We start from the raw sequence: 26,359 nt of genomic DNA on the forward strand, positions 1-26,359 counted from the left end.
AGACTTCCCATTAAATCAAACAGATCTTTTCTAGTAGTAGACCAATTTAATGAACTTATAAATAGATACACACATTTTAACAAGAGAGATAAAATATAAGAAGTAAGAATTATTCAGTCAGATGACAGCAATTTATTAAACTTCTACTATGTTTAGGACACTGCTAGACATAGCTAAATAAAACATAGTCTCTGTCTTCAAGAATCTGATGTCAAATAGGGGAAATAAGACATTATTTAATTAAATTTGTCAAATTTAATTCAACAAGTATTTATTAAGTGATGGACACTAAAGAGGACAGAAGATGAAGCAAGGTGAGCTCTTTCCCTTTAGGAGGTTACAATTTGTTATGGTTCTTATCTTTGCAGTAAAGTAGGTCCCCTAAGAAAACATATTTCAAAATACTTAAGTGATGAAATACGAACAGAAATTTGACTTTTCATTTGGTTGGGTGGCTTGAGCTGAGACAACCTCCATCTACCTTGGAAGGAGGTGTCTTTCATATTATATCTACATAGACAACAAAGAACTTTACATACATTATTTCATATGATCTTCACAACAGATTTATAGAAACATGTAGCTTTAAGAACAATTTCTCTAAGTAAGCATGAATACAAAGGGGACACAGACAAGAAGATTTTCTCCACTTCTGAAAGCAGATATCAATGTACAACATCAAGGATAACATTTCCTTTCCAGGATAATTATCAAACCTTAGTTAACAGGATCTCTCTGTGTCAATGATCTTGTTCAGTGGCTGTATTTTTCAATGAACTAAATAATTATGATTCCTGTGACCTACAATTATCACATAGTGACAAGGAATTTATTTGACAAGTAGATCATATAATTTACAGAGAGATGACACATGCTTCTGGATATTTACTATTTTGCATGCATGCCATATTGATGCAAATGAAAGTTCATCATTACAAAAAAGATACTTAAATGAATTTAGCCAGTGAAAACTCATGTGTCAACAATAACAACCACAACAACTCAGATTCTCATATGACTTTATGGTTCCATGTCACTTTATGTGTTCTTTTGTTTGGTCATTTTTCATTCATGTCTGACTCTTTCTGACCCTATCTTGGCAGAGATACTGGAGTAGTTTGCAATTTCCTTCTCCAAGTCATTTTATAGATGAGGAAACTGAGGCAAGCAGGGTTAAATGACCTGTTCAGAGTCACACAGCTAGTGTCTAAGGCCACATTTGAACTCATGAAGATGAGTCTTTCTGATTCCAGATCCATCACTCTATCCATTGTACCATCTCAAATGGTCCTGTGAGACAAGTAGGCAACTACAACCCTCATTTTTACAGATGAAGAAACAGAGGCACTAACTTAACCAGGGCTGTGAAGCTGGAAGGCATGTCTGCTGCTGACATTAATGTTTAATATAGGTTATGTGCAGAGGGTCCAGTTCTGGATACTCTGTGGGAGTGATTCACCAGGAGCACCCATACAGAGAGTCCTTATTAACCTCCCATTCTATGTTCATATAATCTAATATAGAATCATAGAATCAAAGAATTGGAATCAACCTTGGAGATCACTCCAAAGCTGAACAGTAAATTCTGTAACATCTTCAGCAAGTGATTATTCATCTTCCACTTAAAGTCCTCCAGTCATAGGGAACTCACTACCTTCAAAGGCAGCCCATTCTGCCACTAAAGAGCTCTAACTTTTCAGAGCTTTTTCTTCATATGGAGCCCAAATCTGCCTCTATGTTACTTCCCTAGGACCCCTATTGGCCCTAGTCTTGCCTGCTGGGGAATAAGCAAAAAAAGTCTAATATCTCTTCTAAATAATAGCTCTTAAAATATGTGAAGACAGTTAACATCAATGCTCCCTTCCCGACCCAAATTTTTTTCCATTTGCCTCGACCAATCTTCTTTTGATTTGATTTTCAGTTTACTCACCATTTTGGATACCCTCCTTGAGATTCTCCAAAATGCTTTCCAAAATGTGGTGCCCAGAACTGGATGTAGTACTCCAGATTGGGTCTGACCAAGGCAGAAGAGAAAAGAGTTATCATCTCCAATGCTTGGGATATCATACTTCTATTAATTCAGTCTGATCTTGCATAAGTGTTTTTGGCAGGGTGGTATGAGCAGTGGGGAGGGGACCTACAACATCCTTTTTTTGCTAACTTCTATTTGTGCCTGAGCTAAGCAAAAGTCTGGGTCTTTTTCACATTGACTGTTGTACAGTTACATGTCCCTGGTCCTACAATACAAGAATGAAGCTTTACATGAATGTGTATTCATTTATTAATCTACTCTAGTTTGCTTCAACTCACCTTTCTAACCTTTCCCACTTCTTTGCATTCTATTTTTAGGAGAAGGATGCCAATGACATTTGTAATGTCAGCCGAGATCAGAGATTTAATGGGAAAGAAGAAGACAGCTGCTGGGAGGTATCATGGATTTAAACCATATCCATCTCAATATCCTCCAACTTCTCTGTCTCTATCTTCAGCTGTGGACAAGGATCCCAGAATGATTATCATGGGGCCTTGCATGATCTCATGGCCAAAGGAGAATATCTAAGCAGCTTTAGCTAGTGTACTCCATCTATTAAGGCAGGAAGTGACTTAAACCTTTCAGAAAGATTTTCAATAAAAAGAATTGAACACAAGGAAACTCTAGACTCAATTGTTAATAACAACAACAAAATGCAGACAATCTTCATAACCTGTTGTCAAAGAATTATGAGCCATGGAGGTTTAATTGTAATTTGGTGAGATGAGTAATCTGGGATAAGGGAATGAGGGAGTGATGAAGACTGTTATTAAACTCCCATTTCTTCAAGGGCTCTTGTTCTCTTTAGGAAAAAAAAAAACTTGGGTGGAGAGATGGGAGGTAAACAGCTGGACCTTGAGCATGACTTGTTCCCAGCAGGTACCTAATAGGTGCCCATGATTATTGGCAGCTGAATAAAGTGAGGAACTTCTTGCTTCTGTGGATGAGGCTTCTCAAGACTCTCAATGGGGTGTGGAAACATATTATCAGATGTACTCAACTAGCACAGTCTATGGCCAGGTTCAATACTGCCTTGGGCCTTTTGGGATGTGAGCAGGCACACTGGGACCCTGGATTTCCTTTATGTGCATAGGAGTTGAACATAGAAGGGGATCTGAGAGAGCATTCCTTTGCTCTCTTCCTACTCTGTTTTACATATAGAGAAAACCGATGTTTTAGTGGATTACATAGTAAATGACAGAGATGAGATTAGAACCCAGGTCTTTCAAGTCTGACTAACTATTTATATCAACATATTGACCTCTGCCCACAGATGATACAGATTGATAGGGAATTAACCAGGGAAACCATCCTCCTTTGGCACAAATACAGACTGAACCATCTGCTCTGGGTCCCAGGCTGGTCACCAGGAAACCCAGGGAGACACATAAAACTCACAGATGGATAAGGAGCAATAAAGTAGTGTTCATTTCTCCAACACTTTAAGGATTACAAAGCCTTTTTTTACGTATATTATCTCATTTGATTCTGACATCTCTGTGAGATAGATAGTAGAAGGATCATTTCTCCACTCCCATTTTTCAGAAGAACAAACTGAGGCTTGCAGAGATGAAGTAACTGGTCTAAGGTCACATAGATAGTAAATGTCAGAGTTGGGATTTTAGTATAGTCCTCTGGTTGCTCAGCTTAGGGCTCTTTCCATTGTTTCACTAAAGCCACACACAAATTTATCCTTTGTGCCCTTTCATCTCTCTCAATGTCACTTTCTTCTCTCTAGTTCTCTCGTTCATCTGCTACCCTGCCTCCTTTACCTTTCCACTCACAGGATTCATCCTGGGTTCTATTTTGGCCACAACATTAACAGATCTTTAAAGTTTTATCTGTAACTTTAAGGTACAATACTCCTCAGAGATATTTGCATTAATATGAACCTCATGAAGACTGAACTCTGAGGAGTGAAGCTATGATGATAAATATCTGAACTGGGAGTGAGATTTTTGGCCAGGGAAGGTTCTACCTTTTGCCCCTTTGAATCATACAAATTATTTGCAAGACTAGTATTGTTCACAATGGTGACTAATTAGAGAGTGGTGATGGTTCCATGCTGCCCACCCCCACTAGTGGATTGAACACATTACTTTATTAAAGAACAACCATTTTCTCATATAAAGGGTAGCATATTCTAAGGAGGAGGCAACAAGAAATCAAATGCAACCTTATGGCAAAAATTGAACTCCATAACACTAAGTTCTAAACACTGTAGAGAATGGAATGCAGCTATTCAAAGGTTAGAGACTTCACCATGTATCACCCTTTGGCAATGGAGTTCAGAGAATGGTGGACAAATGGGAGCTGCAGATTGCTGTGCTGTGAGGAAATGTGGGGCTGGTATCTTCATTCGCAAGATGGCATTCCTGATGAAGGAAGATGTCCTGCTGAGCAGGGGGCCCACCCGGGGAATGCTTTGGGTACCAGTGCTTGCACAAGGGGGAGATCACATGTAGGAACGCTGCACGGAATCGGTGGGAGAGCAGGTTGTAGATGATTGGGTTCACGGCAGAGCTCAGGTAGAAGAAAACACCTAGGGACATGGGTAGAGAGAAGGAGGAAAGGGAAGAGAAAGGAAGGAAAGTAAGTGTCAGGTGGTTATCTCAGAAAAGTATTTTAATTTGATTCAACAACTATTCATAAAACGTATATTATGTTTAGGGCCTTGTTTAGGGATCCTGGGATGCACAAAGATGAAAAGATAAAGTCTTTGCCCTGAAAAATTACAATAACAGCCAGGAAATTTGAGGTTAATCCCCATACCCTTCTAAAAAATTGATTAATTAATTTTTAGTTTTCAACATTCATTTCCATAAGATTTTGAGTTTTAAATTTTCTCCCCCTCCTTCCCCTCCTGCCTCCCCAAGACGGCATGCAATCCAATATAAGCTCTATACATACATTCATATTAAACATATTTTCACATTGGTCATGATGGAAAGAAGAATCAGAACTAATGAGAGGAACCACAAGAAAGAAGAAACAAAATAAAACAGCAACAAAAAAAGAGAGCAAGTAACATGCTTCCATCTGCAAGTTACTTCTCTGGATGTGGACAGCATTTTCCATCATGAATCTTTGGAGTTGTCTTAGATCCTTGCATTTCTGAGAAGAGCAACGTCTATCAAGGTTATGCATAATGTGGCTGTTACTGTGTAAATGTTCTTATAGCACAATAGTATTCCATTACATTCATATACCACAATTTGTTCAGCTATTACCCCATTTTTATGATCTCTTTGGGATACAGTGGTATTATATATAATTATATAATATATGTATTATATACAGTGGTATATAGAAGTGGTATTGCTGGGTCAAAGGGCATGCACAAATTTTTAGCCCTTTGGGCATGATTCCAAATTGCTCTCTAGAATGGTTGGATCAATTCCCAACTCTACCAATAATGCATTAGCCCACACTCCTTTTGCTCCAATAATTACTAGTTGTGTGACCTTGTCACTTCACCTATCTAAGCTTCAGTTCTCTCATCTGTAAAATGGGGATAATAATCCTTGCTTGAGCTACCTCAGAAGACTGCAGGAAGAACATGCTTTGAAAATATTTGAGCACTGCATAAAAGTGAGCCGTTATTACCACAATACTTCCAGGACCCATGATTTCATCCATGTGGGTCCTCTCTTCATCGATGCAGCTTGCAATGATAGTTTGTTCTAATAGAATGTCTTGAGGAGCAGTAATAGCTTATAAGAGCTCCTGACCTCATGACCAGCTTTCTGAAGATGAGTGTCTCCCAAGGCACAGGCTGTTCCTTAGATAACAGACACCCAACTTATCACTGAGCTTGGACTCCAAGTGTTTCAAGCTTGGAAGCAGCTACCAGGGCTTTTGCCCAATTATCATAACGTATCATATCAGCCCAGGCTCCCTTTCAGCCCATAATGACACATCCGAGGAAGGTGGAGAAGGGGCAGTTATTATTATGGAGGAATATGGAGCATAATGGATACTACTCAAATGAATCTCTGATGTCATCCATTCAGGAGTTATCTTTAGTGGCATAGGTTGTAACCTATCCACATCTGCCAATCCTGGGTGACTCAACCATTTTTTAAAATTATTGTTGTTCAGTATTTGTTTCAGTCTTGTCTGACTCTTTGTGACCCAATTTGGGATTTTCTTGGCAAGGATGCTGGAGTAGTTTGCCATTTCCTTCTCCAGCTCATTTTACGGATTGAGAAACTGAGGCAATAAGGTTAAGTGACTTGCCTAGGGTCATACAACTAGTAAGGCTCTGAGACTGGATTTGAGCTCAGGACTTTCTGATTCCTGGCCTGGCACACTATCCACTGCACCCGCAAGCTGCTCCATGTTTTAGGATGATAGATTTAGAGCAGACCTGCACAGCCTGTCTCCTGACAAAAGATTTCTAGAGGTCTGTGAAATCCTTTGGTGGGCTGCAGGTTGTGCAGGCCTGATTTAGAGCTTCTTATAAAGCATCTAATCAGACTTGTACAGGTGAGAAAACAGAGGCTCAGGGAGGTTAGGTGACTTGCCCAGGGTTACACATGTAGTAAGCATGCAGCCATATGTTCATCCTATGGGATCTACTCCACATGCTGGAGGTCTCACTCTCTTTCTCCAGATGTCATGCTGACACCAACAGAGCACCCTGGCTGTCTCCCTGTCATACCCCATTCCTGTCATCCGATTAATCCATCTTTTCTTTCCATCATATAATTGGTTGATTTTTCCTGCTCTTTTTTGGGCTTCCTCATTGGCTATTTGTTATACTCTAGTCAAACCTACTATACACTTCTCCATTGTGACTCTCATTTTTAATTCTCCTGAGCAGTTGTTTTCTTCATTTCATGGCTATGTAATAACCTATACTTGATAATCACTAAAAACACTATAATATGATGTAGAACATGATTGAACATATTAGAGGTGCAATGGGTTAAATGAGCATCAAGGTGGTCAAGATAATTTCAAATGAAGGGGTGAGGAGGATGTTGGAAAAGGCTTCATGGAAGAAACATTTGGACTGCATCTAGAAAGGTGAGTAGGATTTCAACAAGTGGAGTGGGAATGGAAGGACATTCTAGTAACAATGGAGTAGTTTGAGCAAAGACAGGAAGGCAGGTGGTGATGGGGGTGAAGGGAAGAGCTTTCTAGTTTGTCAGGAGCACAGAGTACGTGGAGTGGAGTCTCATGAGATAAAGCTGGATGGATGACGTGGCCCTAGATTATAGAAAGCTTTGAATACAAGGTTAAGGAGTTTATATGTTATTCTTTTGGCAGTAGGAAACCAATGAATAGCTTTAAGTAGAGAAGTGCTATAACTGTTGTTTGTTCTTTAGAAGAGGACCAGTGACATCATGGGTAATGTCTTTACTCCCATATGAATTGGATTTAAGTGACACAGAGTTGCACAAAGCCATCATTCTTACTCTCTCTTTCAGAGTCACTGGAAGGCTAGTGGAAGACCAAACTCAGGACAACCAGCGATAGTATGGGATGTAGTGAATAACCTTGGCATATTTGATGTCTAACCACGCTCATAGCATACCATAGCACCTGCTTGAGCTGCCCTCATGGCCTTTGGAACAAATTGTTCTTATCTGCCCATTTGGTCTTCATATGCTTGGGGTAGACACCCCACTAACTCACCAATGGGTTTGAGGCTTGTCTGTTACCTCAACTTGGTTTAGCCCATCTGCTGAGATGGTTTTACTGGGGTGCAGCCACTGCGAACGCCTGTGATAACTAAGTGTCCCATGAGGAGAATTAGTTGGGCATTGGTACATTCAATTAAGGGGCTGAATCCTTGTGATCTTACTGACAAAGGGATAATTCATCATACAAGACTCTAACTGAGATGGCAAAATGATCCAATCAAAGCTACCAACCATGCACTTAGACATCAAAAAGAAAGAGATGAAAGGGAGAGCCCCTTCAGGAAACCTTGACTTGAATTTGTTGGCTCTGACTCGTCAAGGTCCTCTTTTTGATCTCCACTTAGTTAATTAATGTACAAATTCCCAGGGTAGCAACAGTAAGTTAAGCTTCAGAGGAAGGGAGATACATGTCTGCCTCTTGTTGCATATATTGAAATCCTTCATTGGAAACTTCCATTTTCAGGGAATAAGCGGCCACAATTATCCCTCTGCTGAGGTGCCCTAAAAAAAATTTAAGACAAAGATACTTTTCCTTAACACTGCCTGGCTCTAGATGGCTCCATCCCATTCCTCACCATATCCTCTCCTCATGAGTAGGATAGTAAAATTTGGAATCCCCTTTCCTAAGAGGGATTTCCTACACATGGAGGGATTCTTTAGATGTTCCTGTTTGTGGATGATATTCTGATTTCTTGAAACTAGAATATTAAAGGGTTTCCTCAGTGAGATTCATGAGAACTCAAAAGAGATAAGTCTAACAATATAGACAGGAAAAAACTATAATTCATACAGACTATTTTTTAGCCCTCAGTGTAGACTTGGATGGCTAATCCATTCAGTACATCAGTATGTGTATCTGGAATACATTTGGAAAATGTGCAATGCTATCAATAACTCCAAAAGGCTCTCCAATACAAAAAAACCATCTTTTAAGCAAAATGTCCTGCTTCTGTACTGTTGTGAATATTATAACACAATAAAGTCCAATGAATCAAAGTTTTAAGTGAACCAAAAGGAACTGGAAGGGAGTATGGTGATGTGCAAAAAGGCTATTATCAGTTCTAGTGATGACCTACTTTTACAAAGTGGCATAGAGACCATCACTGAGGAAATGTATGTAATGGCTGGGTGGGGGGGGCGTGACTTGGAAAGGCACCTCCCCTGGAGGTTGGCATGTGACTTAGCATCTTGCTAAGAGGACTTGGAACTCCTCTGATTGGTTCCTAGCAACTGGAACTGATTCCTGTTGGCTGATAGAGGTTCAGGAATATGTATTATTTTTAGAGGATCCACCCCCCTCTATGATCTCTGAGAGTGAATGGTAAATATCCACCTCATTTACCCTCTTTTCTTTTCGTGTACTTATTCCCCTTTGAAGTTCCAGACCAGAGTATAGCAAAAATGGAGGGGGGAAGGAGGAGGTAATTTCTCCTTGAGCAGGGGAGGAAAATGATGACTTGTAGGAGATGCATAAAGTCAGCAGCTTGTCCTTGTCCAGGTGAGCTTGAGAAGGGACTTAACTCCACAATCACTGGCTGCTTTCTTCTAGCTTTCTCTTTTATTTTCTGAGCGTAGGTCAGAGACTATTGGTCCTAACAATGGGCTTTTCTAGCATTGATAGGAGGGTCACCTTGTGAGTGATTCTGAATTTGAAAGTTCTCACATCTGAGAGTTCCTGAGTGAAGTGCTGGTCTCCCATGAAGAGATAATTTCCTTAACAATACACTTGTTATAGAGGAAGAGGATCCTTCACTAGGGATCAGCTTGGAGCTGAAGGATTAAGACTATGCCATGAGGGATTAGGATAAGAGGAAATTGGCAACACTTCATGTTATCATACAATATTGTATAGAAATCCATGCCACTTAATCTCATGAAATTGATTGGAAGACATTAAGTTGACCAGGATTTCCTCTGATGAGTAGTCATTTTACATATAGTAAGAAAAGGGTCTAAATTGGCTGCGTAGCAAGAGTAAAGAATAATCAAAGGTAAACATGAAATGTAAATACACCTAGGGTAAGGTTTGCAGAACATTGGATAGATCCCCTGGGGAGAATCTATGGAAAACCTTTGATGAATACACAGGATGAGAAGGCATTGATGGATTGTGAACTGTGCTGATAGAAGTAACACCCACAATGATGAGAATCTAGATTCATTGACATATTGAAGTCCAAGGTTTAGAGATGGAAGGGATCTGAATGAGTATTCTAATTGAATTTCTTCTTTTTATTTCACAAATTACAAAAAATAAAAACAAAAACCTTGAAGCTCAGGAGTAACTTGCCCAAGGTCACATAGCTAGTAAGTGACAGAATTTGGACATAAACCCAGCCTCAAGCCTCTTATGACTCCATTTATAGGCTTCTAGTCACCACAACACAATTAGAGTCTTTCCAGGATCAAGTAAACTCATTTTGAGTCAATATTATCGATGTGAGTTGCACTATGTTCATAGAATTTAGAAAGAGAAGATAATACTCCTCATTTTACCTAGAGGGAAACTGAGACCTAGAGAGAGGAAATAAATTTCTGATGTCTTAAAGGTTTCTATTACTGCTCCAGTTCTTCTTTGACCTCAGAACAATTATTGTCTATCACAAGTTGGGACTAACTCATGAATTCATGATCTTATGATATCTCTCAGACTTGTGTTCTCAGTTTAAGCTGGTTTAAGCAAGAGGAGGAGGATAGAAAAGACTCGCGTAAATGTTCTACAAAAATACAAAGTTTATTCTTCTTAATTCCTTTCCCTAGCATTGAATATTTCCAATTTCTCTGTATCTGATTCCCAAGAAGGCAGCATTTTAAATTTTATAGTCTGATAGTCCAAAGTGGTCGTATCAACAGAAGCCGAAGTACCCCATTCCTATGAGACAGATGTTGACTGGTCTGTCAGTAGAAAATACACACAGATTCAAAGACTTGACTCTTACTCACTGAAAACCAGATTTACCAGAAATAGGTTTGATTGCCCATGGATATGATTAATAGGTCCATAGACAGAGAAAGATGGAAGGATAGACCTTTACTGACTTGTTTGCCTAAGGTTAGGGTTCTGCCAGGCCAATTAAAAGATTTTTTTCCTAAAGTACTTTAGGCAAATCCTGTACCTCAAATGTCTTTAGACCAACCACCTTTGCCAAAAGTGTCTACACTTCCACCAATTCTATCATCATAGACTGTACCTGTTGTTGAAAAGTGACAGGAAGAATGGGTAGATAGAGCATAAACTCCACTAAAGAAAGAGTTGAGAAATTTGGATTCTACTCCCAGCTCTGCCACTAATTTGATATGTGGTTTTGGCCAACTCATTTAACACCTCTTAGCCTTAGTTTACTCATTAAAATGAGGGAATTGTGTTATGAACTAGAATGTATGCTTCTTGCAAGTCAAGATCATTTAATTTTTTGCATTTGCATTGCCTAGCACAGTGCCTGACATATAGTAGATGCTTAATAAATACTTATTGATTGAAAAGATGTTCAAAGGTCCCTCCTAGCCATGACATTCTATATTCTGAAGTCACTATTAGCTTTTATCCCCTATTCTAATTTAAGACTTCCATGTGGACCCCACACTTAGGCTATAAATCTTCCATGTAATGGTTACGAAACATTATTCTAATAATGAGCTTGCTGAATGTGCCTCAAATGTGGATAAATATTGTAGTTTTCTATCTTCAATGGACTCCTTTGACAGTCTTGTGAAGCCCATGGATCTCTTCTCAGAATATTTTAAATGCATAAAATAAAAGAAGTAGGATTACAAAGGAAACCAATCATACTGAAAAGCAGTTATCAAAATCTTTAAGAAGTTCATAGTTAATAGCCCATGTAGAATACCCAGAATCTAACATTCTAGCCAAGAAGAAGGATTAGAGGAACAGCTGGACACATGACATGAACAGTGTTACTGAACTTACCTGATATCACATGGATAAGGTTGAACACTGAAGCCAGAGATTCGGTCCATTCTTCTACAAAGCTGAAGAAGAGCCGATCAACATGGAATGGAGTCCAGCAGATAGCAAATACCAAGACCAAGATGACTGGAGAAGATTGATGAAAAGGAATTTGAAGAAGGTCAGATGAAATGACATGAAGAAAAACCAAAACAACCTAACACCTCTAGTCAATCCATTACATGAGATCCATGATTACTCATAAGAAATTGGCCTAATGGTTTATATTTGAGAAGTCTGTCTAGTTGGCATTCTATGTTCTGTCCTCCAAAGATCCTTCTAGCTCTAACATTCAGTTTTCAAGGGTCACTTCTAGCTCTGCAATTCTATGCTATATGGTCTAAGGCCCTTCTAATTCCAGTAGTCTAGAATATGAACATAGTACAAATCAGCTTCTTTTGGAACACTTCCATCACAGAATATTGTTGGAACATATATTTTTATTAGATTCATATTATGTGTTTCTATTTTATTACTCATTGCTTTTTCTCCTATGACTTAATCCATCTGCCATTATAATTTTAAGATGTTTAAATCTGAACACAGTGACTGGTAGAGAGATTGTAGAAAGTAATTTCATTTCTTATTTTTAACATATACTTCTCCATTTATTTTCAAACTGATAACAAGATGGATATCTGTATCTTATTTGATGATGAAGGGCTTACAGTATTTATGACTCACAAGAACTTTGTGGGGAGTCTCACTGTAATCAATACATAACGATGTTCTGAAGAGCTATAGACCTATATTTATACTCAAGTATTTGTGATTAAAGAATGATAAAGCAGTCTTGTGAGATAATGCAAGCTAGCAGTCTTACCATTTTACAGATTGGGAAACTGATGCATTGAAAGTTTTAAAAATAATTATTTTCTCAGGATCACAAGCAGATCTCAGACATATGTACTACTGTGACTTTTACATTCGGCTATGCTACACGAATTTTTAGAACTGAGTTCTTCGATTTAAGAAGACTACAAAATTTTCTATATCTAGGATTATAGAACAAAGAAAAGGAACCAGAAAACATGGAATGTCAGAACTAAAAGGACAGGACAAAGGGAATCATAGAACCTAGAATGTCAGAGCTGAAAGGGGCTTTGACAAAGATAGCTAACATTCATAAGGCACTTACTATGTGCCAGGCACTGTGCTAAGCCCCTTATAATATCTCATTTGATTGTCACAACAGCCCTGGGAGACAGGTACTATTATTATTCTCATCTTACAGATAAGGAAACTGAAGCAAAGAGACGTTAAGTGATTAGCCCAGGGTCACACAGCTAATAAGTGTCGGAGGCTAGATTTGAATTCAGTTCTTTCTGATTTCAGGTCCAGCACTCTATCCAGCACCACCTAGATATTTTTTGGAAAACAGAACCTAGAATGTTAGAGATAAAAGAGGTTTTCTGAGGTTTCATCCAGAAACTTAAACTATAATGGCTCCAACATCAGGATAGGATCACAGAAATGCAGAATCTCACAGGTAGAAGTGCCTGTAAAATTCATCTCATCTAGTCCATCTTCTACCTTGAATAAAATCCCCTCAACAACCTACTTGAAAGTGGTCATTTAGCACTTACTTAAACCTCTGTATGGAGATGGGTGACTCACTACCTTCAGATGCAGCCCATTTTATTTTTGGACAGCTCTAAAAGTTATATTGACCCTAAATCTGCCTCTTTGGAATTTTCACCTCTTGTTCCTAATTCTGACCTTCAGGGCCAAGCAGAATCAAGTCTAGTCCCTTTTCTATGGAATATCCTTCAAAATATGTGGAGACAGCTAATCTATCCCCACTAGGTCTTAAAGAGGCAAAATATCCCCAGTTTTTTAACTGGTCCTTATATAGCATGATGTAGGGCAGCTAGGTGGTACAGTGGATAGAGTACTGGGCCTGGGGTTGGGAAGACTGCGTTCAAATCCAGCCTTAGACACTTATCAGCTGTGTGACCCTGGTCAAGTCACTCGATGCTGCTTGCTTCAGTTTCCTCACTTGTAAGATGAGCTGGAGAAAGAGATGGCAAACCACTCCAGTATCTTTGCCAAGAAGACCCCAGTTGGACACGACTGAACAACAACATGATATTGAAATTCATCACCACTTCAGTCTTCCTCTTTCATGCGCTCCTCATCTTTTCAATATATCAGCTAACCAATATGTTCCTTATAACATAGTGTTTAGTCTAGTGCCTTGAACATACAGTGCTTAACAAATACTAGTTTCCTGACTGGTCCCCCAGAATGTGAACACAACCCCCCAGATGAATTCTGACCAGGGGAGAGTACAAGAGGAATGTTATTGTTCTCTGCTGATCACTAAGCCTCTCTTAAGGCAATGCAGAGATGTGTTAGCTTTTCTCTTTTTTTGGTGGAGGAGGGGCTGTCGAATAACACTCCTTTTTTGATATTGAGATTGTAGTTCACTGAAACCTTCACAGAATTTTTTAGATGAACTACTATTGAACAACATCTCCCCATGTTGACTTGGGGAAGTTCATTTTTGTAGCCTGGGAATGAGACTCTACATTTCTCCTTATTGAAAGATTCCCTCCCTCTTGCCAGATACTCCTTTCCCTTCCTTTCATGTCCTTCTCTTTTACCTTTGCTTGGAGCAGAGGCCTGACAACTTACACAGCATCTTCGTGACTGATTTTCTGGAGGGTCTCTGAACATTTGCAGCCATTTCTTCGGCCTCAAGAGATTGGTCTCTCCGAAGCTGAAATGAAAATATTAGGAAGAAGTTAGAAGGGGAAGCGTTATGTGGTGGGGTAGAGCGAGACCTGGACGGTCAAGCAGCGGATCCTCGTTCTAGGTAGCTTGGCACGTTAGCAACAGTATTAATTCTGAAATCAGAGGACCAGAGTTCAAATCCTGCCTGTTTCTTCCTGTGACCTTAGGCAAATTATTTAGCTTTAATGGGTCTCGCTTTCCCATCTATAAAATGAGGGCATTGTATTGGTAGATTCTCAGGTTCATTCCAGTTCTAAATCTGTGACTCCATTATGGTTTCTGTCATTAACATGCGCCATCTTACTGTCAGGCTAAAGGCTGTGCCAGTCATGAATGGCATTATGGGCCCCAGAAGGGACCTTAAAACATAGACCATAGAGTATTAGAGACAAAAGGAATTATATAACATAGCATATTTAGACCCGGAAAGGACCTTAGCACTGATAATTAACATTTATATGGTTCTTGAAGGCTCATAAGGTATCTTACATTATCTCACCTGATCCTCACAATGACCCTGTAAGATTGGTATTCTATAGGTATTATTATCCCCACTTTACAGATGAGCAAGGTGAGGCTCTGGGGCAGCTAGGTGGCATAGTGAATGGGTCACCAGGCCTGGAGTCAGGAAGACTTACTTAGCTGTCTGACCCTGGGCAAGTCACTTAACCCTGTTTGCTTCTGTAAAATGAGCTGTAGAAGGAAATGGAAAAACACTCCAGGATCTTTGCCAAAAAAATGCCAAAGGAGTCACAGAGAGTCAGACACGACTGAAATGACTGAGCAACAACAACAAAATTAAGGCTTAGAGAGACTAAGTGACTTATCCATATGTAGTCATACAGGGTAAGTGTGTGTATGTGTATGTGTGTGTGGGGGTAGGATTCAAACCCACGTCTCTCCTGACTACATATCTAGTGTTTTTTTCCATGCTACTGTATTGTCTTTACTTTTGGAATTTGAGGATCAAACAAGATAATAATTGTAAAAACCACTTAGCATAGTGCCTGGTGCATAGCAAGCATTATATTAATTTCATCTATTTTTATTAGAAGATCCCCCTTTAGCTCTGACATTCTAGGTTCTGTGATTCCTTTGGTCTTATCCAGTTCAAATATTTTATGTTCTATTCTAAGGTTTCTACCTGCCATTCTAGTTTTTAGGTTCTAAAGTACCATTCAGCTCTGACATTCCATGTTATTATTAGAATATGGAATACAACATCTAGAAGGGACCTTTGACTATGGAGCATAGAATGGCCAAGCTAAAAAAGGATCTTGACATTCACATACTCTAAATCCTTACTTTATATACGATAAAACCGAGGCCTAGACAGGAGGGATATCTTGGACAACATGAGTAAGGTTTTAGCCAAGTAAAGGAAAAAATGAAAAAAAACTTTTGTGAAGTTATTTTATGTAATAAAAGAAAGTGGGACACAGACAAAGTTTTATACAATTGAAATAATTGGCTTTATTCAAAAGGCTAGACACTGGGCGATGTTTCTAAGCTGTTACCACAAGTGAATTCACAAAGCTCCATTCACAGCCAGTGCTGACACAGAGTTACTGGTCTTTAAAATAGAGAGAATCTTGATAATCAGGTGTCTTTCATTCAAGTAATCTCTGTGCTATTTAAGAAAAGTGGATAGATGTGCTCTGTAGGAAGAACATAGCTAAGGTTAGATCCCAGCATCCAACCAAGAAACATTCCAAAAGAAACCAACTTTTAATACATTTCCAAGTAGGTACATTCCTAATTCTTTGACATCCCAGGAGGCAGAATTATATTAAATGAAGAACTAAATCAGGCAGGCATCAAGAAACCCTGGGTTCCTATCCTGGCTCTGATATTAATTCACTGTGTGTCTATGGCCAAATCATATCTTCTTTATGGGCCTCAGTTTCCTCATCTGTGAACTAAGTATGGCAGGCTAGATGAACTCTAAGGTTCCTTATAGCTCTGACATTCTTTGCTCTTTGTTGTGGAAAGAGCCCTGGGTTTGGAGTCAAAGGACCTGAGTTTGAATCTTTTCTCTAGTACTTACAATCTGTGTGACCTTGAGTAAATCATTTACCTTTTTTTTTTTCTTTGCTACAGAGGCAGCCACTACAAAAAATTAGGCCTAAACCACTTTTCATTTCTCTAGGTCTCTTGGCTTCCTGATTGTTTTTTCCTTAATAGCCTAGGTGTTGGGGAGAAGGGAATACTGAGGACAGCAAACAAATGCTTAGTTGTCTCTCTGCTCCCTCAGATGCCCTACCTCAACATTCTTGGTCTGTTTTTCATCTAGAATGAACATGTTGGACTCAGTCAGTCTATTGAGGTGTAGGGGTGCTCAGGACCCCGAAATAGCAACACGCTGGGTCCTGCCCCAATGAATTGGACCCAAGTCTTCTTTCAGTCAAAGAAAAACAAAGTTTATTAAAGATTCACCGCATTGGCTAGACTCTTAAGGAATCTGAGTCTTTGTGACGCTGGTATTGACAAGTGGGTCAGAACAATCTGACTTAGATTGAGTCTGACCTAGACTGAATCTGAGCACATTCATGGAGATAAGATGGATCTTATATACAGAAAGACTGTGGGAGGGATCTAGGTGTGGCCAAGTAGTCTGGGGTGGTGGAAGGAGGGGCTTAGGGAGGATCTTGAGGAGAAGTATAAGGAGGCTCTTCATGGGACTGGGGTACTAAACTCATTTGTTTCTTTTTTTGAAAGAGTACCGATGCAGACAGCTACCCTCTGAATCCCAGGCTACTCCAATTTCCAGGCAGCTAGGGTCTAGAATATTAGACTATCCACTAGATGGCTCAATGGATAGAATGCTGACCTGAGGGCAAATCCTGCTTCAGATACTAGCTTTGTGACTCTGGCAAAGTCACTTAACTTTTTAGTCTCTGTAATATGGAGATAACCACCTCCCAGGGCTGTAAGGACAAGGAGATAATAGAAAGAGCTTTGCAAAGTTGAAAACAGTATATAGCTTTTATGATTAGTTCTATGATAAAAAGATGGTTTAGTCATTTGGGAATGTATTCTCTCCTCCTGAAATCAATTCAACCTCTTAATTCAAATACCTCTTAAGTATTTACAACATGCAAAGCCTTATGCTTGATGTTATGGATACAAAGGAGACAGTACCATATGGACCTATCTTACAATCCAATAGGAATTATTAAATTAACTGGGTTATCTAGAAAATGGGATAAATGCTAGGGAGAGATCTAGATAATTTGCTTTGAAACATTTGAGGAAAAATGGATCACTTGCCAGCTGGGTAGCTGTTTTTGGGGGTTGCCACAAATGTGACTATGCCACAGAACAGCAGAGATACTCCTATAACCCCTAGACCCAGGCAAGGAGATTGTAAATGACTTTTAATTCCCCACGGTTGTGCCATACCAACAAAGGAAGTTTGAGTATCTGCTATCTGGTGTCTGGATTACCAGGACCAAGGTCTTAGTCTAGAATATTCACATGAATTACCCATTGACAGCGTTGCTGGGGAATTATCTGCAGAATTATCTGCAGAATGTCAGATTTGCCCTCCTAAGAAACTTTCACCCTGCTATGTCTAGCCAGTGGCCCTAACCTTCACCTGTGCTTTGTGTTTCCTTCTAGGCCGGTATCTGGTGCTGTGGCCTGGTGTGGGGAGTGGGGGTGAATGGGTGGGTGGGTCTTATCCTTTGTGTGTCTAAGAGAGCAGGGACCTTAGGTCTGTATGTGCCTGAGCAGGAGTTTACTCTACAACATCTCTCAGAAGTGGTCAACTAGTTTCTGCTTGAAAACTTCCCCTTCAACTTTTGGACAGTTCCATGTTCTCAGCTAAGGAGCCAGCTAGATGGCACAGTGGATAGAGTGCTGGGCCTGCAGTCAAGAAGACCCTGCGTTCAAATCTGACTTCAGACCCTCACTAGCTGTGTGACCCTGGGCAAGTCACTTAACCTTGATTTGCCTTAACCACTAGAGAAGGAAATGGCAAACCACTCTAGTAACTTTGCCAAGAAAACCCCATGGGCCATGGGGTCACAAAGAGTTGGACATGACTGAACAACAATGAAATGTTTTTAGCTCATAGACCTTTAGAGCTTAAGGAGACAGTGAAATGTTAACAAATATTGGGGAGGCACTTAATCAATGCTTGTTGATTGATTGGTACCCAGGGCTTAGCAAATTTTCTTGCATGGAAGCAGCATGTGCTTGATAACCCTTTGTTGAATTTGTTGAACATCAGCACGCAGGAGGGCTGCTAGCACAGGTACTTTGATTTGCTTTTCTAAGGAAAGCAACTTTAAGCGGTTAACAATCCTACTTTAATTAAACATACATATACCATTCACTTTGTTCAGGGGGAAAAGCCAGCACCCTGAACTTCAGAGCAAATTCAAATAGACACTACAAACAGATCAACAGAGAGATTTTTATCCATCTGACCAAGTCACAATAGATACATAGCTATCAGAGAGAAACACCAACATCTGGGTTTTCAAAGCCGGGGGCAGGGGCTGCTTCAATGGCTACCGAGATGTGACCCACACTCTTTCAATGAGTGTACCCCCAAAGGCAAAATGCTAACCTCTGAGTTTATATACACTTCTTCAGGGTCAAAGGGCATTACAACCATGCTGCTCAAACCCATGTGAATGAGGCCTTCTCTTGACATAAGCAGTCATCAAAGAATCCCCACTCAGTCAAAGATTCCTCAGTGCTGAGAAACACTTCAAAACAAAGACAACGAAAAGTCCATTTTGCTTGCCATTACATTTGAAACGCAAAATTTATCAAAGGTACTTGATTACCTTAGCATTCCAAAAGAGAAAACGGTAAAAAAAAGTCCCACTGTAATTACTATAACACCCCATTAAAAATGAAAATTCAACACATATTGAATTAAGTGGCTACTATGTACACTATTTGATAGACTTTAGAATATGGAGGAACATCGAATTTTAAAGGTAGATGGGACCTTAGAACATAGAACATTAGAGAACAGATCTTTGAAACAACATAGTACATACTTCACATTTTATGAAGCAGAAAACTGAGTCCCAAAGAGGGGAAGTCCCTTGCCCAAGTTCTCACAACTTCTTTTTTTCACAACTTCTTATAGTCACAATATGGTTAGTCATATTTTAGCCTTTCCTAATTGTGGTATTGAAGGAAGAGGGATGGGACAGCCTCTATGAGATACTTCTGCAGGGTTGTCTTCAGTGAGCCAATATGTTACTCAAGGACAAGCTAAAAGAACAGAACTCTTTGGTATTTCTCCATATCCTTTTCTGCTGTCTAGACAACACCTAGACATTCACCTCCAGGAGAATTATACTTTAGACACCATCCACAGAGTACCCAGGCCTAGTAATTGGACCTGTTGCTCACATCACTTAGAGATGGACAGAGAAAGGAGTACATGGAGTCATGAAACAGAATTGATGGCACCTCAATAGAACACAGTGTAAATGTGATCCTTTTCTCATTTGATTTAGTATTCAAGACCTTTTCCCTCCATGATTTAACTCATTTTATTTAAAAGAGGTCACAGAGTGACAAACTTCTTAATTCTCTTCCTCATTGCAGAAAAATATCATTGCAAGCATAAATCCTTTGCTTAAATTTTCCTTCTAAAAATTTCTGCTACAAAGAAAATTATAAATCAGTGTTTGAGGAAAGGAAACTAGGAAAAAGTAAAGAGATGAACCTATGACTATGAAAAAAGAGGGAAAGAATGAATTAATTTCTTAACACTTCTCCTTTCTGTGTGTGCATGTGTGGTTAACAATGAGATCTCTCTGTCTTTCCTTCTCCAATTATCCCCTCTGTCTTTCTCTTGCCCTTTCTATCTCTCTCCAACTCTCTTATCCCTGTCTCTCAATATTTCCTTACTCTTTCATTTATCTACACATCAGTTTCATCTTTCTATCAAATGTGTTTGTCTATCCAACTTTATATCTATCAGTCTGTCTATGTATCTATCTATGTCTACTTGTTTATCTCTCTCTTTACTTCTCCACTTCTTCATCTCTCCCATCTATAGCTCTAAATCCCTCTCCCCTTGTCTGTTTCTTGTCTCCTTCTCTGATCTCCACTTCTTTCCACTTTCTGTTTCTTCCCCTTCCACATGCCTTCTCTTTTCTGTCTGTCTGTATGTCTTTCTCTCTCTCTCCCTTTTGTGTGTGTGTGTGTGTGTGTGTGTGTGTGTGTGTTTGTTTCAGTCTCCGTCACTGTCTTTGTCTATCTCTGTCTCTCTTTTTGACTCTCCCTTTTTTATTTGTCTGTCTGTCTTGCACACATGTATACACACATACATACCACAGAGTAGATATTAGATGCAGCTTCATACATTTTTGTCCTTCATTTTCACCTGACATTTAAATCAAAGGAGCAGCCTGGTTATTAAGGGATTTTGTACCTTGATTTCTGCTCCGGTGCTTTAGTCTATGACACTATAACGGCTACTGGTACACTGAATACACAGCAACAGTCAGGGCAACAGAGAAAGAGCTGTAAGGGAGCAGTAGCAGGGAGCAGATTTTTCCCCTCTACTCCTCATAACAGACACAATAAATCGAGGTTGAATAAAAGAATGAATGCATCTTATAAGTAAGAGAAAGTTGCCCAGAGAGATAAAACCGCAAATACTCACTCTCAGTCCCATGAGATAGTAGAGGATGCTCATGATGGCCATGGGCAGGACATAAAAGAGGAAAGAAGTCACTTGGATGATAAAGTTGTAGATCCACATGGGTCTGACCACAGTGCAGGTGGCTGATTCTGGGATCAAGGTCCCATTGGGGAAGTGATGGACCTTGATGCCATGTATGCCTGTATTAGGCAGGGAGAAGAGGATGGAGAAGACCCAGAGGATGACAAGGATCCTCAGGGCCCGCCGCCGTGTACTCTCCAACTTGGCTCGGAAAGGATGGAGGATAGCCACATACCGTTCCACACTGACTGTGGTCACACTCAGGATGGATGCAAAGCACACTGTTTCGAAGAGAGCAGTCTTGAAGTAGCAGCCCACCGGCCCAAACAAGAATGGATAATTGTACCACATTTCATAGATCTCTAATGGCATACCGAAGAGCAGAACCAACAGGTCTGAGATGGCCAGGCTGAAAAGGTAATAGTTGGTAGGTGTCTTCATAGTCTGGTGTTTTAGAATCACTAGGCATACTAAAAGATTGCCAATGACCCCAACCACAAAGATCAATGTGTACACCACTGTCATGGGCAGGAATAAATGACTTCTCCGGGGGCCACAGAAGAAAGTCAGGTAGTCCTCAGTGCTATTCCAATATTTCCTGTAGGGATCCTCTGGCATAAACTGGTAAGATGGGGAGGAATTCTTCACCCCATCCATTGATGGCATACTTATCCTGCAGACAAAGAAAAAAATCTCTGATAGTTGCCAGATTTTTGATAATCTCCCAAGTAGAGTCAGAGAAAGGAGAGAGGGAAGAAAGGAGGGCAGGAGAGACTGTGGACATGCAAACACACAGAGGGGAAGGGAAGAGAGACAGAACGAGAGGGAGAGGGAGAAGGAGGGAAGGAGAGAGAGAGGGAGAGAGAGAGAGAGAGAGAGAGAGAGAGGGAGAGAGAGAGAGAGAGAGAGAGAGAGAGAAATGATTGTGTCCGCTTCAGTTTAGAGGTTGCTGCCTATGCTGGCTGAGCCCACTTGAGGAGTCCCAGAGACAGAAGCCCCTCCTTTCACAGCCCCTGGCCAATGACTGGGTGTCAAATTATATGAGAAGAAAGGACTCATCATTTGGCTCTATGTGCTATTGTATCTGACTGCACTGGCTGCGCAGAAAAGCCAAGGTTTCTATGAATCAGAGGGAGAGTAGAGAGGAGCTGTGCTTCTGATACACAGGACGTGACACTGAAGGCAAAGCTTCTAGAACTTCAGTGGGCTTTCGGAAGTGGATGTGGGGAAGTTGCAAAGAAGTCAGAAATAGCTTGGATCCACAAAGGACAAGGAACAGAAAAGCAGGAATCCCTACTGAGTGGGGACACTTAAATGACAATGTCTAAGGAAAAAGAATTAGAGATCATAGGATCGCAGAGTATTAAAGGTGGGAAGAATTCCTGCAACAGTTGTGGGCTGGATTATTTGATCTTTGAATCCCTTTTACTCAGAGGTCCTATGATTAGCTGATCCAAAACATGGCTACCAACAAATTTCTAGAAGCCCCTAGGGGGAGAAGACAATGTGTCCTCCATGGAATTACTCCTAACTCCCCTGCTTCCCTCTCCAAACAAACAAAGAAATCCACCACTTTTTTCCCTTTAATTTTTTTTATTTGGCTCTTCTTGTAGACAGAAACCCTTAAACATGGTTACTTTCCCACTCTCAAGATTAAACAATTGGCTGCTGGTTCTTAAAACGGAGAGTGAAAAAATGACAGTTTAAAAAATGGAAAATACACGTTATTTCCTTCCTTCGAGCTTCCTTCCAAGGCGTTGCATACATAGTAATTGTATTTTTTTGAGGTGGGCTGCATGGGGCAATCTACATAGGGACTGGAAGGAGGATAAAAGCTCTACTTTAATGAGACAAAAGCTTTCCCATATTGCTTTGCTCCACTGACTCCTTGTTATTTTTTATTGCTTTTTTCACATCTTTTAAAAAACCCTATAATTTTTCCTTTCATTTTTATTTAATTCTCTTGTAGATATCCTTTATTACTCTGAAATACATAGCTACAAATCTCCTTTGATTCCATTTTTCAAATCATAGTAATCCATTTTGCTTCTTGGCACATCAGACATTTCCCAACAAACAGCCAGACCAACTGGCTTATAAAGTTTCTCCCTCCACGCTTCGACTCCCCTCCCTGAAATTATTAGTTTATCAATTATTATCAGAGAGAAATGGGGAAATGGGACATCCTTTAAATTTGACGGTATGGTATTAAGATTAACTATTATGTTTGAGCAGACTTGTGTTGCCTTTCCATGTTGATTCTGTTTACATTGTTATAATCACTGGTTATAGTTTTCTTTTGACTGTTTTCATCACTGTGCCCCACATTTCTCCAGATTCTTCATATTTGCTATTCCTTATAGCTCAGTACTATTGTAATACATTTCTATACCACAGTTTGGCTAGTCATTCCTAAGTCATGAGCACACAATGTATTTCCAGCTTTTGTTTTTACAAAAAATGCTGCTATTCTTTATTTTGGTGGTGTGTTTTCTTGCTATTAGTAATTTCCTTGTGGTATAGTAGTAGAGAGGCATCTAGATGGCTCAGTGGATCAAGTGCTAGTCTTGGAGTTAGGAAGACTTGAGTTCAAACGTGACCTCAGACACTTATGAGCCGTGTGACTCTGGGCAAGTCACTTAACCTCTGTTTCCCTTAATCCACTAGAGAAGGAAATGGCAAACCACTCCAATGTCTTGGCAAAGAAAATCTTGTGTCAGGTATGGGTCTGCTGTGGTCCACAGGGTCATGAAGAATTGAACACAACTGAACAGTGTAATAGTAGTAGTAGTAGTAGTAATTATAGTGGTAGTAGCAGTAGTTGTAATTATAGTGGTAGTAGTAGTAGTAGTAGTAATTGTAGTAGTAGTAGTAGTAGTAATTATAGTGGTGGTAGTAGTAGTAATTGTAGTAGTAGTAGTAATTGTAGTAGTAGTAGTAATAGTAGTAGTAGTAGTAGTAGTAGTAGTAGTAGTAGTAGTAGTAGTAGTAGAATCTCTATGGACAAAGGTTATGAACAATTTACTAACTTCTGCATAATTACAAATTGTTTCCCAGGCTAGCTGAATCAATTTAGAGCTCCACCAGCAGGTAATGAGCATGACTCTTATTGCAAGGACTACCTATCAATGAGTTGTTCCATTGCCTAGTATCTTAACTAATAACATGAGTGTGAGGTGATGCTTTAGGGTTGGTCTAGTCTATATTTCTCTCATTATTAGTGTTTCTGAACATTTCATTGGGCCATTGGGATTTATATATCCTTTTAAAAACTATTCATATTTCTTAACTTTTATGACAGATGTCAGGGGTATCACGTACACTTGTGTTGCTGTGATAGCAATAATTGCACACAGTGACCTTGTTCCCCTTCTTTCCAACAACTAAAATTAACTAACCAGCTGGGGAGTTGAGGATATATTTTGGTCACCAAGTAGTGCTATCCTCAGTCTACCAGTTAGTCAGTAAACATTTATTTAGCACCTTACTGTGAGCCTTAATGTGCCAGGACCTGTGCTATGGGGATACAAAGAAAGACAAAAAACAAACAAAAAATAAAGCAAAACAAAATGGAAAAAAAAACCCAGTCTTTGTCCTTGAGGAGCTCACAATCTGATGGAGGAGATAAATATGTAAACAACTATTTGCAAACAAGCCATATTCAAAGTAAATTGGAAATTATCATCAGAAGGAGGGTACTAGGATTAAGAGAAACTGAGAAAGGCTTTCTGTAGAAGATGGGATTTTATTTGTGACTTGAAGGAAGCCAAGGAAGCCAAGAGACAGAGATAAGGAGGGAGAACTTTCCATGTATGAGGGACAGCAAGTGAAAAAGCCTGGGAGATGGGGAGTGTCTTGTTGGAGAAAAAGAAAGGAGGCCAGTGTTATAGATTTGAGGAGTATTTGAGGTAGAGGGGGGTGACAGTGTAAGGAGTAAGGAGACTGGGAGTTTGGGGAACTAGGTTATGAAAAGCTTTTGTCTCATCAAAGGGTATTCCACATACATACACCAACTTTCCCAAAGAATGGATTATCCCTTTTGCTTACCCTAGGGGATTACATTTTAGAGTTTTTAGCCTATTTCCCTCTTCCTAATGGCACCTGGGCACTGGCATTTATATAGTATAGATGTAGAGGTATAAAAACTGAATATCAGTCTGAATTTTTAAAAGAAATCTTGATAATTTCATTCCCACAATGTATTTGGGAAGTTGGTTTTCAATCAACAAACCCCATTCATAAGTCTTAGACAATTGACTTTTTAATGGCCACATGATTTACCAAAATATAATAACCATAGAAGAGCTGTTACACGTCAGAACTGCAAAGAAGTTGCTTCATTCACTCATAACCTACTCTCCAGCCCCTAAACTCACTGAAATTGGCTCTACAGACAAGTAGAGAAAATGTGGGTGGTGGGATGAGGGTGGTGAGGAACAATAGGAATTGAAATCAGCCTTCTAGAAACCATTCTAGAAAGCAATTTGGAACTAGACCCCAAAAGTCATTGTACATACTGTAATTTGTACATATTCTTTGACCCAACAATACCATATTAGGCATATATCCCAGAGTGATCAAAGAGGGAAAGACTCACATATACAAAAATATGTATAGTCACACTTTTATTTGAATCTCTCTCTGAGGGGTCAGAGTCCCTTTGCTCAGTATCTGTTAGAGTAATCAAGGTGGAACTTTTTTATTTTCTCTTTTAGAATGCTAAGGTAATCAAGTATCTTTGATGAGTCTTGCCTTTCAAATGTAATGGCAAGAAAAGTGGACTTTTTGTTGTCTTTTGTTTCTTTGATTGAATCGAGAGTCTTTGACCTGCTTAAGAAACAAGAAAGCCTAGTTCCCATGGGTTTGAATCACATGGTTGTGATGCCCCCTGACCCTGAGAAGGGTATATAAAATCTGGGGTTTGCATTTTGTTTTGGGGCTATCACTCACCGGAAGAGTGCTGTGTGATTTGACCAGATGAAGCTCTGGGTAGCCATTGTTAAGAGCCCCCCAGCTTTGAAAATCCAGATGTTGGGGCTTCTTTTTTTGGTAACTATGTATGTGATGCTTTGATCAGACAAAACCTGTCTGTTGATCTGTTTGTAGTTTCTGTTTGTATTTGCTCTGAAGTTCAGGGTGCTGGCTTTTCTCCCTGAACTAAGTGAATGATATATGCATGTTTAATTAAACTGAGATTGTTAACCCCTTAAAGTTGCTCTCCTTAGAAAAGCAGATCAAATAACTGTGCTAGCAGTCCTCCTATGTGCTCT

The 26,359-nt window shown here is 39.7% G+C and overlaps 1 protein-coding gene across 1 annotated transcript; it reads right to left on the bottom strand.

The window, feature by feature from the left end:
- Positions 1 to 4,320: 4,320 nt before the first annotated feature.
- NMUR2 (neuromedin U receptor 2) lies at positions 4,321 to 21,755 on the bottom strand. Its single transcript, XM_036749733.1, has 4 exons — positions 21,030 to 21,755; positions 14,288 to 14,372; positions 11,612 to 11,737; positions 4,321 to 4,574 (listed from the first exon to the last, which is right to left on the bottom strand). The coding sequence occupies exons 1-4, from the start codon at positions 21,753 to 21,755 to the stop codon at positions 4,321 to 4,323; spliced, it is 1,191 nt and encodes a 396-aa protein (XP_036605628.1).
- Between the last annotated feature and the right edge of the window lie 4,604 nt (positions 21,756 to 26,359).

This window comes from Trichosurus vulpecula, chromosome 3 (assembly GCF_011100635.1).
Source record: "Trichosurus vulpecula isolate mTriVul1 chromosome 3, mTriVul1.pri, whole genome shotgun sequence".
NCBI lineage: Eukaryota > Metazoa > Chordata > Mammalia > Diprotodontia > Phalangeridae > Trichosurus > Trichosurus vulpecula.

Excerpts from the sequence above, each read along its gene's own strand:
- NMUR2 (XM_036749733.1), bottom strand. The coding sequence starts at position 21,755 with ATGCCATCAATGGATGGGGTGAAGAATTCCTCCCCATCTTACCAGTTT. Across the intron at positions 11,738-14,287 it reads ATCAGTCACGAAGATGCTGT|TCATCTTGGTCTTGGTATTT; the intron begins GTAAGTTGTCAG and ends AATCTTCTCCAG. Across the intron at positions 4,575-11,611 it reads CCTTATCCATGTGATATCAG|GTGTTTTCTTCTACCTGAGC; the intron begins GTAAGTTCAGTA and ends CCATGTCCCTAG.